The sequence below is a fragment of the Odocoileus virginianus genome, chromosome 14, assembly GCF_023699985.2.
Source record: "Odocoileus virginianus isolate 20LAN1187 ecotype Illinois chromosome 14, Ovbor_1.2, whole genome shotgun sequence".
NCBI classification, from domain to species: Eukaryota; Metazoa; Chordata; class Mammalia; order Artiodactyla; family Cervidae; genus Odocoileus; species Odocoileus virginianus.
Genome location: NC_069687.1, coordinates 31,150,354 through 31,165,497, shown reverse-complemented (window position 1 = coordinate 31,165,497; position 15,144 = coordinate 31,150,354). Strand labels below are relative to the sequence as shown.

The following is a 15,144-nucleotide window of genomic DNA, read 5'->3' as shown; positions in this document are numbered from 1 at the left end:
GGGTGACAGTTTGGTGGGTGAGTTGGATGAGGGTGGAGAGAAGGTGGGCCTGGGTGGCATGAACATCCAACGAGGTCAGTCTTATTGTGGCAGGAAATGATCTTGGAAGTAGCTATTTTAGCAGTCTATGCCGATACCTCCTTGACCTACAATTTGTAAGAAATGGTAGCCCCCTTTCATGTTTTTCCCATAAATTAATCTAAAATACCAATTTTTGTAAAGAGAAGGAAATGGATCTTTGAAACAAGTGGACATGGACAGCTAGGCAAGAAAGAGGAAGCTATTCAATCAGGGGAAGAAAGAGAAGAGAAACTATGGTCAAGTAATGGACTTTCCCAGCTTCTCTGCCGTCATTCATGTTAGATGTGTGGAAACCAATGGAAGTGGTGAAGGGGGCATTTTATGATTGTACCATAGGTTAACAGTCATTCTGTTTCCTTTACCATCTTTTATCCAGCTGATCCCTTCACTGAGACATCACTAGTGCAATATTTATTTTAGAAGAGAACTGCATCAGCTTCCCTTCCTTTTCATAGGAAATACTATAACATTATTTTTTTAGACAGTTTGAAAATGGGTGATCCCTGGATTTTGTCATCTAACTTACAGCAAAAGTGCAGTGATATGCATAAGAACCGTTGCCTGGTAGAAAGGTTGGCTCAGCTGTTTATCATGTGACAGATGGCTTCTTGAAGGCTGGCTTTTCAAGACTGGTGTTTGGGTTGAATGTCCAGAGTCCTGAAATGGAGAGCCTCCTTTGGGAGATTTAAAATCAAATGAACTCTTTAGTTTTGAATTAGATGAGGACTTGCAGGGGAGCACAGGTTCTGTCATGGGAGAGGGCAGACAAAACACCAGGGCAGAAATAAAACCATGAATTTCCCAGGAAGGAGAGTGAAGAGCCTTCCTGCCTCAGGGTCCCGAGACCAGGACACGTTATGTCACCTTTTAAGTGGACAAAATCCTTGTACTATATGGTAGGACTACATTGGAAACTGTCTTCTAACATCTTGACAACAGAATACAAGAGCATATGTTAGAGATGAATTCAATAGGGTTATGTGAAAATACCTGTACTTCAGTTTTTTTTTCTTTAATGTGGGCTCTGTTAAGATAGGTGAAAAGGTGGTTAAACTAAAGCACATGAAACAAGGACTTAGAAGTTTAGTTACTTGTAAATTTAATATAAGTCATCAGTTTCTTTTGGTCATCACAGACTCCTGGTGTGTGTGTGTATGTGAGAGTGTGTGTGTGTGTGTGTGTGTGTGTGTGCGTGCATGCATGCGCACATCCATACACAATGGCTTTGACACTCAGGTGCATTAAGAGGGATGCCATAGTGGTGTATCCAGAAGAGAGCAACCCAGATCAGAGACATCCCAGGAAAGCAATAGCTGGGGGACATGGTGATGTGGAAGGCAAAAGCGATACCAGATGGTTTGAAGACAGCTGGGCATTCACTAGAATTATGAGACCTGAAAGGCCCCCAGGGAGATGAACTCCTAGAACATTCTTTCTTTCTCTGGCGGAATCCCGTGCAGCCTCTGGTTTGAGCATGAAGTTCTGCCCTTGCCTGCTCTGGAATCTGCACAATGCAAGAGCTCTGTTTACATCCATCTTACTGGGGATGGATAGTCCCCAGGAAGTCTGGATGGTCCTCTGTTTTCATCCATCCCCTTCCTGGGGATGAAGTCCGCTCAATCCTGATGATGATCGGAGTCTCACATGGTGGCAAATACCCACCTGGGAGAACTTTGTGGGGGTTGCTCTCCCACTGTTTAGATTAGATAATGGGCCTCAGGAGGGAAATTCTGCCATTTCCTCCTTTACACTGTGCAAGAACATTATTACAGCAAGAAATTAAAAGGAAATAAATAAGGAATTGCTACAGAGCCATTGTCTCTACTTTTCATTTCTTTCCATTGCAATATAATGTTGCCTTGTCTAGTTTAATCATTAATAAAAAGTGGACTAGTTGACTGCCTGTGTCCTTATCACAATATGTTATTTATTTGAATCCTATTTGCAGATACTCTTCCATTTCCTTCTCTAGAATAACTAGAACTACATTTGGACCAACTAAATTTAAATTGTGAAACCTTTAGCTGGGTTTCCTCTCCACCTCCCAAGCTTCTGTGTCACCACCCCACCCCCATAATCCTGAAGGCAAGGGTTCTGGGAATGGAACTGACAAGAAGCAGATTTAGGCAATGTGTCACTCTCCAGAAATAGAATACCATTCTCACTGTTAATTGAAATCATCATTGGATCACTCATTGTTTTAGTGACCAATCAAAATGTGATCTGCCTACACATTTTGCACAAGTGTATTCTAATGAAACTTAAAGTTGGCTATGCTTTTAGTCTTAGGTTTGGGAGCACAGCAATAAAGAAAATTCACAACATCCCTGATATCATGGAACTTAAACCTAGTGGAGTGATAGACAAACAAGAGTAAACATACAATTTGTCAGTTGTTGATAAGCACAACAGAAAAAAAAATAAAAGTGGGTTTGAGATGTATGGGGATGGTAGGTTATTTCTATTTTGTATTATGTGTTGAGGGAAGGCCTTACTGACATAGTGTCATTTGGACAAAGGCCTGAAGGAAACTGGGGATAAGCCATGAAGATATCTGGGAGAAAATCACTCCAGGCAGAGAGAAAAGCAAGTGCAAAGGTCCTGAGGCAGGCATGTGTCCGCTGTGTTCCAAAATAAACAATGTGTACTTGTTGCTTATGAAGAGTGAGCTGTGGGGAGAAGAGTGGGAAATGAGATCAGAGAGGCTGCAAGGGGTAAGATCCAGGTGAGGACCTGGATGAACCTCTGCATGACATAGGGCTCTACTAGAAGGTTAGAGCAATGGGGTGGCTCTCCTTGGCTTGGCTGTGTTGAGTCTGTGATGATGATAAGCCATCCAGGTGGTAATCAAGTCCACAGCAAGAGAGAAGTTTGGATTTCGGGGAAAGAAGATGGGAATAGAAATTTCAACTTTGGCCTCACAAAGTCTTGGAGAAGGATGAGTCTTCCAGGAATTGACTGTGGATAGAGGAAGCTGAGTGCTGGGGCCTTCAACTCTTAGGGGCTGAATAGAAGAGGTGTGTGTGAGGTCCAGCAAAGATTCTCAGAAGAAGTAGCCAGTGAGGGGACCCAGAAGGGTTTCAAAGAGGCACAGCCACTGAAAAGAACATTATTGTTCACTTTGCAGCAATATGGATGGCCCTAGAGGTTGTCACATGGAGTGAAGTCAGTCAAGCAGAGAAGGAGAAATACTGCATGACATCCCTTACATGTGAAATCTAAAAGAAATGATACAAATGAACTTATTTACAAAACAGAAACAGACTTGCAGATTTAGAGAACGCACTTACGGTTGCCAGCGGGGAAGGGATAGTTGGGGAGTTTGGGATGGACATGTGCACACTGCTATGCTTAAAATGGATAACCAACATGGTCCTACTGGATGGCACAGGGAACACTGCTCGATGTGGCAGCCTGGATAGGAAGGGACTTTGGCGGATAATAGATACATGTGTATATATGGCTGAGTCCCTTTGCTGTCCACCTGAATCTGTCACAACACTGTTAATGGCTATATAGTAATAAAATAAAAAGCTAAAAAATACAACAAAACAAAAGCACTTTCTTGAGATAAGTATCACTGAATTAGATTCACTAATTTACACAAGAGCTATCATTGTACATCAATCTCTACAAGACACATATTCTATTAATAAAGGATTACGAATAGATAATAGGATCATGACTATACCCGCAGCTGAGACAAAAAAAAGCCTTCTCCTTGACTGGTGAGACACACCTTGGGATTTTACAGAGCAGGAACTATTAATACAAACTGTATGAAGCCCTGCTGCCCTGATTTTAGCTTTGGGGGAATTTTTAATGTATCTGCCCAATGCAGATACTTCTCACAGGGACACATCATGACATATGTGCTTGCTTATTTTTCAGAATATTGTTTTGCTGTCTTCTGTTTTCAGAATCACTTCAAAATGCATTCCTTCTTACTTTGGATTTTGGCTCAGAAGTTTAAGGTTTATTACAGAATATTCTTTGAGTTAAGTAAGGAAGATTCCCTTTACAGTGCCCCTCAGAGGCTGGGAGGGGCCGTCTCTTCATTTACAATGACAATGTATGCAACAAACACCATGTTTACATGGGTTGTTTGGAAGATTCATTGCCACCCCTGTTGCCTTCATTTCTTTTCCTCTGTAAGTCTTGAAGGAGACCTCTCTTCATCACTTCCTTGTACATGCTCACTCCTTTGGAGAATTATCTTAACATCCTAAGAGAAGAGATTCAAAGAGAAGTTACAACTCAGTAAATGAATTAGAAGTAATGATTATTAATAATATGGGCTTCAATATGTGGCAGTGATTAAACAGTGAGTTTTTGTTTTCTCCTTTGAGAAAATTGTTCTCTATTTAGTGTGAATCCTGCCTTGCAACTTATTAATTTTGCCAGTGGACAGAGATCAAAGCTCTCAGAGACTTCATTCCCCCATCTAATAAGATCTAATAATAGAGTTGTCATATTAGATTAATTAGATAACATTTGTAAAAGCAATTACACAGTTCTTGTTTAGTTGCTAAGTCATGTCTGACTCCTTTGTGATCTCCGGGACTGCAGCCCACCAGGCTCCTCTGTCCATGGAATTCTCCAGGCAAAAATACTGGAGTGGGCTGCCATTTCCTTCTCCGGCAATTACACAGAGTTTGGCACAAAACAGGAAAGGCAAAACATTATTTCCCTATTAATCAATAAAAAACAATATTCACCTTCTATTAAGGGAAAATTCTAGTGCTAAATTAATCATGTTTACAGATTTGTAGAATTTTAGAACAGCAGATTATTTTGAGGCGGGGAATTATCTCCTTTCTGTTTTTTTTTTTTAATATTAGGAATAGAATGATCTGTTTTTTGTCCACTTAAAATATCCAACTAGGCTACATTTTAAATCACAGATGCTTATAAAATAAATTTAAGATATTATCACAATGTATTAATAGAAGGGGTACTAGCATAAGGGGAAAACGTAAAATTACATTTACTCAGTTTCCAGGTTTTTTTTTTAGAGAACTCTTTAAGAATATAAGTTTCTTTACTTCAGAGCTGAGTTCCAAAAGTTTCTATTTGACTGCAGTCACTTTCCTCATGAAAACATGAGTTAGTTCAGCATCTGAACAGAGCCCTGCTGTGTGACACCCACATGGCTGTGTCAGTCATTGCCAGGAAACATCGTGAATCATTTTCTTGAAGGAGTTTGTTCTTTGAAAATATAGATCTCCCACAGCTGAAGGGCAATCTTGGGCAAGTTAAGTGAAAAAGAACAGCTGCTTGCCATTGACCTTTCTGGTCCGACCCTCCACAGTACTTACTGACAGGTCTTCTTTGCAGAGAATATTATTTCTAATAGCTATTGCTGACTAGTGACCATTTACTTGGGGATTAAGGAATGAGTTGACCTGTGAGTTGACCATAGCATGGGGGAAAATTATAAGCTCGAGATATTTCAATCAGTCCTGGCTAGATTTATAGCTGAAATCAAGGGCCATAATTTTAAGTAACAGTTAGTGGGGAAAAGGTTGAGAGAGTCTAGAAATGTTTGGCATGGGTGCCTTGAAAACACAAAGCGCTGAAGCAGCCACTGTATTTTGTTATAAACATAATGGAGGTGGTTGGAGTATATCTTAAGGTTAGATACCTTGAAGACTGTGTCCCTTCCAGTTACATTTATATTTATAGGTACTTTGCCCTCATGTAATCAGGTCCTGACTCATTTGTTTCTAAGAAATTCTCCTGTGACATTCTGACTTTAACACTGAGAGATTTATTTTTATCTCCTAGTGAATGGAACCCTTAATATTAAGGCTATCTGCTGGATGTACAGGTTTTGTTAAAAGAGACTCACATTTATGCAGCATATGTGTGCATCACAAGAAACTACATTTGGTGAGTTGGGTGCAGAAAATCCAACGTCCACTTACACTTGTAAATCTACTTATCGGAGGAAACTGACTTTCTTCACTAACCACCCACTGACGGTGTCCTCAATGATCTTGTTACATTTAAGCAAAGCATTTTCTTAAGAATTTAGGAACCTTCCTTGAAAATAACCTCTCTCTATAAAAATCTATGAAAGAAGTTAAATAAATGAGCTTGAGTTGAATAACTATAAAATCCAAAGCAAAACATGGATCTTCTGAGTTGGAATTGACCACATGTGGATTCCTGGGACTTTGGTTCGGACCCCCTGTCATCATGACACTCTCCAGTGAAAGTCTCCTTTCGTTCCAGAGAACAGACACTGAGTCCGGCAGATGAAACGCCAGCTTTTAGTTCATCTGTGTAAATGTTGCACTATTCAGAAATATTCCTTATGCACCGGAACCACCAACAGGCCAGCAGTAATAATAATAGTAGTAATAATTACTATGTAGTGTTAGTCGCTCAGTCGTGTCTGACTCTTTGTGACCCCATGGGCTATAGTCTGCCAGGCTCCTCTGTCCATGGGATTCTCCAGGCAAGAATACTGGAGTGATCCAGGGGATCTTCCTGACCCAGGAATCAAACCAGGTCTCCTGCATTGCAGGCAGATTCGTTACCATCTGAGCCACCAGGGAAGCCCCTACTCCGTAGTGAGGGCTTTCCATCTGCCAAGAATGGAGCTAAACACTTTGTATGGATTAAGTCATTTAATCTGTACAAGGACCTTGAGACGCATGTTTGAGAATTAACCCTATTTTACAGATGGGGAAACCAAGGCATCATGGGGTCACTTGCCCAAGGTCACACAGTTAGTAGCTATGAACCCAATCAACATGGCTCCTGAGTCTGCTCTCCTAACCACAAAGCCAGGCCACCTCTCCACAGGAGCAAAAAATAACACGTATCAAAATGATTACCCAAACTGGCCTTTTTCATATGTATTTTTAAATGTTTGCTAGTTCCAAACATGAATCTTGTAAACACAGAGCTGTTGGGTGACAACCTTTACTTCCCACTGTTTATAACAGCAAACAACATTTTAACCCGAAAAACCACACTCTAGTTTTTGCTCTACTTATCTTGAAAGATCTTCAAACAACATCACTGTGGTTAAAGTTCATTTTAAAAATGTGATCTATTTACTTGCACATGGATATCTGGAGCAAAAAAATTGATGACAGGATGAGAGTGTTAGTAACTGAGTCTTCAGAGATTTTTTTTCTTTTCCTTTCTTCTTTTTCTTTATTTGCTTAGCAAAAATGAGAATAGAGCATCTTACTGGAAGGGAACCTCTTTCCTTTTCAAGCATCACATTTAGTTTTTTCAGGTCAAAGGCTCAACTCTTGTCGGAATGGTGCTCTGACTAGATTCTAACAGGTGGTTCAATGTCCTCTCGTCAGATTCCAGGGTGGAGTAATGACAGGGAGGAGAGATGAGGGACCAGGATGGTGGAGGGCTGAAGAAGCTGACTTGGCAGAAGTACTCTGGCAATGAAGGAACGAACCATCGGACGGCTAGACAGACTGACAAGCTCTCTTTCTACTATTAGGGTGTCAGGTGACATTCATGCTCTGAAGCTGGAGGTCAGAACAAGCTCCAGCTGCGGGGTGGGGGTGGGGGGGTGCTCTCAACCCGAGGGGTCTGTGCACCAAGCAGGATTTGGGGAACGTGCAGAGATCTTTTTGGTCATCAAAGCATCAAGGTGCTCCTGGAATATAGTGGGCAGCAACTCAGAATGTCAGATGTTCTGCCATGCCAGAGTCGGTCCTGCGCTAGGGTTCAGCTGGGGTGCACGCTGATAAAACTCCTTCCTAAATCAGAGAAATGCGTGAAGTGACAAGAACCCTGCTGACTCCAACTTTCCCTGAGGATCAGAGTCCATCTTCAGGGGGTTGACCTTCGAAGGCAGTCAGTCATCTGTTGACGGAGTTTTTTCTTCAGGAACATGCCAGATAGAATCGTCTCTGCAAAAGTCAGTAATAGTTAGACATTCTGGCCAGGATAAAAATGTTCCCCAAATCGCCCTGACTTTGCAGGGAGTTCTCCCATAATAGGAGGAAGTGATGGTGGCATCATTTTAGGGTCCTAGTTGTTGTTGGTAAGATAAGGTAAACCCTACTGCACATTATTCTAAGGATTTGAAAATTATTTTGCTGGTTTAAAATAGGGAGATTGTGCCCTGAAATGTGGAACAGAATGTGTAGGATGAAATGCAGTCTAAAGAGATGGGCTTCTGGAACCCACCTCACACAGAATGATGGTTGCCCAGAGGAGAGCAAAGGCAGGGAGACCCCACAATTGGCAGACTGCCCCCTATTCTGCCTGTGACCACCATGCATCCACCCACCCACCTCTCTCCACCCCTTTGTCTAGTTCCGATGTGTGCTGTTCCCACTAATTCCAGGGTGACACTGATCTATCTCATTCTCATCCTAAGTGGGGAAGAAAGCTGGTCTTTATGAGTGAAAGTAGGAGTGTAAGATACTGAAAAGGGACCTGTGACATATGGGTTTCACTGTGAAGAGTAAATGTTTGTGGGATGTATGAGTACAATTACTTGGAATGTTGCCGACCACATATTCAAGTATCTTGGGCCTGTTTAAATAAAGAGACAAATAATTTTACAAAGAAGATGGTTAAATGTAGAGATATGATGATGTGATATGATTAAGAGGGCTTCCCTGGTGGCTCAGTGGTGAAGAAACCATCTGCCAATGCAAGAGACACTCGGGTTTGATCCCTGGGTTGGGAAGATCCTCTGACAAACCCACTCTAGTATTCCTGTCTGGGAAATCCCATGGACAGAGGAGCCTGGCGGGCTACAGTTCGTGGGGTCGCAAAAGAGTAGGACACAACTGAGCAACTAAGCAACAACAACAACAACAACGGTTAGAGATAAGGAAACACTTCAGTTCAGTTCAGTTCAGTTGCTCAGTCGTGTCCAACTCTTTGCGACTCCATGGACTGCAGTACACCAGGCTTCCCTGTCCATCACCAACTCCCGGAGCTTGCTCAAACTCATGTCCATCAAGTTGGTGATGCCATCCAGCCATCTCATCCTGTCAACCCCTTCTCCTCCTGTCTTCAATCTTTCCCAGCATCAGGATCTTTTCTGATGAGTCAGCTCTTCGCATCAGGTGGCCAAAGTATTGGAGAATTCAGCTTTAGCATCAGTCTTTCCAATGAATATTCAGGACTGATTTCCTTTAAGATTGATTGGTTTGATCTCCTTGCAGACCAAGGGACTCTCAAGAGTCTTCTCCAATACCACAGTTCAAAAGCATCAATTCTTCAGCGCTCAGCTTTAGATCACTTGCATCTTATCAAAGTGAAAGTGCTTTTATCGAAAACTCGGCTAACCCTCTGTAGTCCAGTAAACAATTAGCAGGAGCCAAATAGGGAGACTGCATACTACTAAGTGTGTGAGGATTGTGAGAAAGTTGTAGCAAACTGCCACATTCTGAGAGGTGGTCACCCCCAGCCTTCCGTAGCCCTTGCTGTTGGGGACCCAGCACTTGCCAGGTAGATGCACATTCAGCATGTGTGGTTGATGTGCGAGGTGATGGTGTGAGCTCTGAGCCCCAGCTCTTCCTCTCTTCCTTCCTTTATTCTGCTGACTTGGTCCAGCTCCTCTGAGTCCTCAGTGTCCTGAACAGTTTCTCTGATGGAACCCTTATCCTTTCTTTCAGAAGTGTGGCCACTGCACAAGTTACAGCAACAATGTGTATCGTGATGAGAGTTTGGTGAATAAATCAGCGCTTGGCTGGGGATCAGGGTCTCCTTTGTCCTCTTGGGCAGGGAGATTCTATTCCCCATGCTCTTCAATCATAGGCCAGGGTCATTCGATGGCTGGAGTAACGCAGAACACGAATATAGCCACCCATTCAGCTTTTACTGCCATCTACCTCCAGCCTTCTGTGGTAGACTCAAGGCCTCAGAGTCCTGGTGGGGCAGCTCTATGGTATTATCCCTAGTACTGGCGGTCCTATTGGTGGTACTAATCATGTTACCCATATACTGATAGTGCTAACTAGCATGGTACCCATGTACTGGTATGGTGTACTAATAGTCACTTCTACTCTGCCTGAACTCACTGCCCTTGTGGTATTGAGGGCTGGCCTTTTTGGCCTGATGCTGTTACCAGCTTAGCTTCCCGAGACCCTGGTCAAGCCTAGTCCAGCTTCTTCCCTCCCTCTCTTCCTCCACGTTTGTGTTATCCCACCAAGCCCTGAACCTGAATTCAACCACGTTAAGACAATGAAGAGGAACAGTCCTGATGAACCTATTTACAGGGAAGAAATGGAGACGCAGACACAGAGAATGGACTTGTGGACACAGCGGGGGAAGAAGAGGGTAGGATAAATTGAGAAAGTAGCATTGACATATGTACACTATCATGTGTAAAATAGATAACCAGTGGGAAGCTATTATATAACAGACAGCCCAGCCTGGTGCTGTCTGATGACTTAGAGGAGTGGGATGCAATGGGGGAGGGAGGCTCACAAGTGAAGGGATATACATATATATATGCACATATATTTAATATATATACAACAATGCAACATTTATAAAGCAATTATCCTCCAATAAAAATAAAATAAAATTGTAATGACAATTTTAAAAAAGACTGTATTAGGATCTTTGGGTAATACTCACAGGGATCTTATAGTCTGAATAACTTGAAATCAGGTCTTGAATAAAAGGATGCTTCAGAAGAATAGCAACTTCAACTGGCTCGAGGTTCTTGGAACCTAGGTCCTGAAACACTTTTATGAAGTTCTTAAAAAGAAAAAAAAAATAAGTTTAATTAAATCTATGATCCTGATGCTGTTAAAAATGATTTTATTTCCTAAAGGAATCATCATAATTTCTACATGTTGAGACATTTCAGGAGAAATTCTATGACCATACACTCAAAATTGACGGAAATTTTCTTGGGTATAGGTTGTCCCTTTAATGAAAGAACCCAACCAACCTCTAAATAAATGTTCTCTATCTTTTGGTGGCTGGCAAATCTGTTAGCGTCCAGTACTTCATTTCCTCCTCGGAACACTCGGAGTAATGTTTGCATGGAAATCATTTCAGTATTCGCATTTTCAGGGAGTTCTTCTTCCTTTTCCTCCCCGTCCTCTTGTAATTCCCTTTCCTCACTCATAAAATTGTCCTCGAGTTCAGGATATTCCTCAATGGGACTCATATCAGTAAAGGAAGAGGTCTGTGCAATTAAATAAAGAGAAGATGAAGTCTTTCCAGTAATAGAGATATTTAGAAAACACCAATTTCGTCCCGAACTTTTTATGCCCTGAGATGGTAATGCCTACTGGTGTGCTGCAGTCCATGAGGTTGCAGAGAGCTGAACACAGCTTAGTGACTGAGCAACAACCACAGACTAGCTAAACAAAGTCTAAAGATAGAATATGCAGACAATAAGACAAGTCTTTCTTCCTTCGCCAACTCAGAAACAACAGCAAGAAGCAGCAAAAGTGGTTACCAACTGGGAAGGGTGGGGGAGGGGTAAATTAGGAGTTTGTAATTAACATATACACATGAATACACCTATAAAATAGATAACCAATGTCCTACTGTAAACTCAATACTTTGTAATAACCTATGAAGGAAACGAATCTGAAAAATATATATATATGTATAATTGAATCACTTTGCTCTACACCTGAAACTAACACAGCATTGTAGATCAATTATACTTCAATAAAAAATAATAAAGTAAAAAGAATAAAAAGAAAAGAAGTAGAATACGCCGGCTGCACTGGAAATCATGTCAAAAGTCTAGACCAATTCTGCTGGTACTTGACAGAGGCCTTAGAGTGGGGTGAGTTTTATTTACTTTCATACATGCTTTTGCTTATCACTCTTCCAGATACACTGTATGCACTCATATGCATATGCACACATTTATGCATACACTTATGCACCCTAAGTCCCCTCAGTCATGTCCCATTCTTGGCGACCCTATGGACTGCAGCCCGCCAGGCTCCTCTGTCCATGGGATTTTCCAGGCAAGAATACTGGAGTGGGCTGCCATTTCCTTCTCTAGGCGATCTTCTCCATCCAACTTCTCCAGAAACCCCGTCTCTCCTGCAGGCAGGTTCTTTACCGCTAGTGTCACCTGGGAAGCCCCAGATACACTGTATTACTCAGTAAAAGAACACTGAAATGAATTGTGTGACTTCTGTCAAACTTTTACACATGAATCTAGGTTTTTGACAGGATTTGCTTTGGAAACTGCCTGCAGTCTAGAGCTTGTGGCAGGTTAATTTCTCAAGTTTGATAGATTCTGAGAAATGTTGACAGCCTTTGTTTGGATACTGGATATTAAACTCAATGAAGCATTCAGAAGGTAAAACAGAAAACTGCTTGAATACAGACAGACTGGGATTCATATTGTTGCTCTTTGAAACTTGGCCAAGAGCCATGAACTTAGACGCTGGCATTCTTAGCATGGGAAAAAGTAAATTGTTTCTGATGTAGTTTCTTATGTATCAAAAGCCTGAAAAATATGCCTACCTTTTGACCCAGTAATTACTGATCTAGGAACTGATTCTAAAGAAATATTCAGGTGCACCAAATATTTTGTATATGGATGTTTATTCTGTGTTACTTACAGCAAAAATAAAAAACCTATGATTCCGACAACAGGAAATGGTGACACCAATGATAGCATTGGTCTGTGATGGAATGCTATGCTGCTGAAAGCATTTTAGCTTAGAAGGATACCAAATGACAGTGAAAAAACAATCATAGGATAAGTGCAAAAAGGGAACAAAACACAAATAATAAATACACCAGGGTCCACATTTCCTTATATATCTAATACTTATTAAAGAAAAAGAAGAGAAACCGATACATTAAAGAACTGACAGCAGTTACCTCTGATTGCTCAAACAGGTGATTTACTTTTCACTTTATTTTGTACTTTGCAAGTTCTCTACGGTAGATTTGCATTTATAATATTTATAGTAATAAATGTGTGTGTGTGTTTCTGACCATGAGGTAATAGATATTCAATGATTTGCCATACAAAAATGAGCGTTTTCAGAATGTTGACTGGCCCAACATCATAGAACACCTGAGGGCTGGTTCTCTTTTATTCTGAGGAAGGAAAAATGCTAATTTAGGCTTAAAATTAGAAGAGGGTGCCATTGCTTGTAAATACTCAATTCAGTAGAAGCATTAAGGGCATGGATCACAAAAGTTCTTTCCAAATAGCCACTGAAGTCCCAAGTGTAAAAGGACTATACTATGGCACAGAATTAAGCCTCTGGTCATCGTAAGCCCCTCTGAAGGATGTGCAGGGGTGGAGGGTGGTGCAATGGAGAAGGTTGCATTTGCCCTAGTTCTGTGTGGTCACCTTGCTTGAGTTTCTGTATCCTTTGCTAACTTGGAAATTTAATCTAATCTTGAAGTTTTTGGAATTGAATATATCTATCTATCTAGTCCTTCTTGTTTATCTACCTACCTACCTATCCAGTTAGCCTCTTATCCATTTTAAACAATTACAATATTGATCTACTTGGCAGAAACGTGAAACCGACTTTTTTGTCTCTACCTAGGAAGCTTGGGAATCATCACACTGGCTTCCCATCAATAATTCCCCAGAGTGATAGAACATTGAGTGTGGTGAAAAGAACACCATTGAGACATAGAACATCTTGCTGATAGAATGAAGAATGAGTGAATTTCTATTCAGACAGAACCTGCGGGTGAGCGCGTGATGAGCTGGGCTGGATGAGCAGACGATACCAAAATTAAAGAGCAAGAGCTTTCACCATTCTCTTCACCATTTCCGGAACTAGAGAGGGCCCAACTACTCAAAGACTTGATATTATCTTCATGGGATAAATGGATTTTTTGTTTTGGCCAAAAGATAATGAGTTAAAGATTTGAATGAAGAATGTCATTCAAATGGTATTATGTCATTAGGTTTTACTAGGTCAGAGGATGCTTTATAAGCATTTGCTAGTTTTGTTCTCTAGGGGGTTGGAGAGAATAGACTTAGTGGTTCAGTGGGAAGGGAGGCCGAGATCAGGGCCCAAGGAACCAAATCAGCCTCCTGGCGGGACAGAAGGGTGTGCGCAGGAGTGGGGCACTCTCCAACAGGCGGCAATTGTGGATATGGATGTATGGACAAAACCAGGCATGCCAGTTTGGAGAAAAGCCAGGGCTTTTGAATGAGCAATTATTAATGGCGTCAAAACTCTGTGTGAATCACATTATCTTCTAAGCAGCAGGCAGACTGTAAGGCTGACAAACACTTTGTCTCTCAGAGACACCCTCAGAGGCAGCCCTTGAAGATTCCCAGCAATACTTCCTCAGAATGGTGCCTGAGTGTGCATTTCTACCATTCAGTCTGTTTAGTTCCCCACATCTTAGAGGCAGAACAGAAGTTCAGTCCTCGGGACTAATGTGAACAAAGCATCAAAGAGCAGAATGGGAGGAACATTTAAGTTATTTGAACCCCAAGGCCTCAACCCACCTGTCAAGATGCCTTAACAAGACTCTCAAAATTCCAATATCATAACCCCGAATCCCATAGACCAGGATGAACAAACATCAACTTCTTTGATGTTTCACGTTGACTAGTGCCTGCTCATGAGTGCTTGGCCCTTGAACTTCTTTTAAATTACCCAAAGAAGCTGTGAATTTAAACAGGAGGTCTGTGCCACAATGAATAAACCAGCATGTAAGGAAGAAGAGAGTGAGGAAGAATGAAACAAATGGGAGATTTCCAGTTGTTTATTTGGAAAGCAAAAACCGAGATCTGATTAAATGCCTTGGGAGTAAACACAGACCTGTTAGAGGTATTGTTTCTGAGCAGGTTCATTTTAACTTCCTGGGATCAGGTTGCCCAGGAAACTAGAACACAGTTGAAAGGGCACAGGGAGGCAGCAGGATAATTGGAGCCCGGATGGTGAGAGCTAGGAGGAGGCAAGAATGGGGGAGGCGGTGGGTCCTGTATATCAAAAGCTCCTATGCTTCACTCCCAGCCAGGAGCAGGCTTGTGTGTGTGGCATGTGACAGACCTGCCCCTACCCTGGCTTCTTTGCTGCTGTGCAGTGGTTGTGGGAGAATTCTTGCCCAGTGTCCTTGGAATTTAAAAGAGCTCTTGAGAGAAGC

General features: G+C 41.7%; 1 protein-coding gene across 3 annotated transcripts in view; it reads right to left on the bottom strand.

Moving 5' to 3' along the window:
* Positions 1–4,035: 4,035 nt before the first annotated feature.
* Positions 4,036–15,144, bottom strand: part of SPEF2 (sperm flagellar 2) — a 183,056-nt gene continuing 171,947 nt past the window's right edge. For 2 of the 3 annotated variants that reach the window (XM_070476575.1, XM_070476572.1), the window contains exons 34-36: positions 10,985–11,224; positions 10,666–10,788; positions 4,036–4,306 (exon numbers count right to left, since the gene is read on the bottom strand). In XM_070476575.1, coding sequence (XP_070332676.1) covers positions 4,217–4,306; positions 10,666–10,788; positions 10,985–11,224 — 453 coding nt within the window. In that variant the 3' untranslated portion in view covers positions 4,036–4,216. Of the gene's footprint in view, positions 4,307–6,998; positions 7,974–10,665; positions 10,789–10,984; positions 11,225–15,144 lie in introns of those variants that run through there. The other variant, XM_070476573.1, reaches the window with a different exon arrangement.